At 37.1% G+C, this 2,317-nt stretch overlaps 1 protein-coding gene across 1 annotated transcript in view; it reads left to right on the plus strand.

The window, feature by feature from the left end:
* LOC107645446 (transcription factor bHLH48) overlaps positions 1,256-2,317 on the plus strand; it is a gene marked incomplete in the record, with an annotated part of 5,278 nt that continues 4,216 nt past the window's right edge. The window contains 1 exon segment of the mRNA XM_016349469.2: positions 1,256-2,189. Coding sequence (XP_016204955.1) covers positions 1,683-2,189 — 507 coding nt within the window.

Here is a 2,317-nt window from a genome sequence, read left to right on the forward strand (position 1 = left end):
AAAAAAAATTACTCTGGATCATAACACATCTATTGGTACATCATTCATGTGAAGATCATTTCACTGAATACTAATATTTTTTTTTTCCAATAAAAATAATAGAAAGATAAGATGAGAATCGAACATATAATTCAACACTAAAATAAAATATATAAAAATTTAACTAATTATGAGTTCAAATTTATATATTGAAGTTATTTGAATGTAATATATATATTCTTGTATATGGGAGTACTTGTGTTAAGCCAATGAAATACACGATTAAAAGAGAAAATTCCACACATACGTAATACGCAACGTGCACATGTATATTCTATGGACGCATTAACTGAAAATTACGATTAAGTACTGAATTTAAAACACACTTAAACTTTTGATTAGGCAAGTATTGGCATTAACTGTATCGTTCTCTTTTGCAAGTAATAAAAAATTGAAAGAAGATTAGGCAAGTTCATAAACTTCTAGAATATATAAAAATGGATGAATTTTTCGGACAAACCTCTAATAGTAGCCTAAATATAGTAAAACTGCTATATAATTTCAATCACGTTTCTGATCAATATTAATATCATATCATTATCATTAGCCAAGCAAGACAAAATTACGATTTGCAAGTTTAAATAAAACAGTGAATGAAGATAAATAGATAATAAGAAAAGAAAAAAGTGAGTGAATAATAAAATCAACCAGCCAATACATATATAGTAATAAATAGTGCAATGAGCAACGGGCTTAGGCCCATTTCTCATCAAAACTCCGTAATTATTAAACGAGGACCAAAAAATAAAAGCCACAAATAAACATACTTAACAGTCGAATTAATGTTACATTATAAATACCTATATTATTTGTTACATTTATATGCAACATAGAAGGTTTAATAAATAAACTAACTCACAAAAAGAAATATATGTGGGGAGGATCGTTATACTTATATCAGAAAAAGTTACAAAAGTTTTTAATGCTACTAAAATATTTGTATTTGAAATTCTATTTATTCAAATTCGATCGTAATTTCATATTAAGTTTACATTTTTTAACATGATATAATTTCCGGTAGAATTTGATTGAGATAATAAGTATTAACCGAAAAACTATGTTCTAATAGAAATAATAAGAAATTAAAGACAGGATATAAGTGAAAAAAAAAAACGATATTCTAAGATCATGGTGGGACCCACTCTTAGCTGGTGGTCCACAAAATTTCCATTTTTCTTACCTCAACGGTATGCCCTAAACCGTACCCGTATGATTCAACAGTATAAATACTGTATTTAGAGGGGATTGTAGAGAGTAGCGTAGCCGTACCGTAGCAACGTTGCTTTCGCTGTACTTCAAATGGCTGAGAAGCAATCTCAGAGACAGAAGAATCACAGAAACACAGAGAAACAAACAAAGAGAGAGAAAAGAAAGAAAGATAAAAGAAGGGAGATAGAGAGAGAGATTGACCGCCATTGAAGCACCTCTTACAATAATCACATAACAAACTCAACAAAAACTTTTCCATGAACACATTCCCCAATACTCATTCCCATTTTTTTCAATTCCACCATTTCCTTAACTGAATGCTTAGCTTCAAAGCCATCACGCCTCAAAACTCGTCAAATTAGTCAACTCTGAACGTCCATTTGACCTAGAATTCGACGCTTTTTACAGTGTTTTGATTCGGTTTTCTTAGCTCAATGGAGCAAGCCACAGGAGTGCTGCGTGGATCCACTCACGACGACGTCGTATTAGAGTCAATTCAATTCAACGAAGAAATCCGGGGAATCATGGCGCCCGCGCCCGCGCCGGAAAACGCCAGCTCATTCACCGCGCTGCTCGAGCTACCGCCGACGCAGGCCGTTGAGCTCCTCCATTCTCCTGATTGCCCGGCCGCTGCTCGGGAACCGCCGTGCCATGTTAGCACCAACCAAAAACCCTACCTTCTTTGCTCCTACGGCGGCAATTTGACCTTCCCTTCCAACGCCGCGCTGATAGAACGCGCCGCCAAGTTCTCCGTCTTCGCTGGCGAGAACTCGCCGCCGGAGGATGCGGCGCGCCTGGCTCCAGTAGCTGTATCCGGCGTGGTGAAGAATGAGCCGCAGGAAACCGACTCGAACCCCAGCTCCACGCAGGGTTGCGTTTCGGATCCCGCTGTTGATACCAAGAATCAGAAGACCGCGAAGAGGAAGGAGCGAGAGAAGAAGGTAACGCTAAGTTCCCCCCAATTTTACAGCCACTTCGAAGATTAGGATTCTGTTTCTGCATTCTTGCAAAATTTGGTGCTTAAAGCATGAAGTAACCGCTGTTTATGTGAACTCACAGGGTAAGGGCT

This window comes from Arachis ipaensis, chromosome B06 (genome assembly GCF_000816755.2).
Source record: "Arachis ipaensis cultivar K30076 chromosome B06, Araip1.1, whole genome shotgun sequence".
In the NCBI taxonomy this organism is placed as follows: Eukaryota; Viridiplantae; Streptophyta; class Magnoliopsida; order Fabales; family Fabaceae; genus Arachis; species Arachis ipaensis.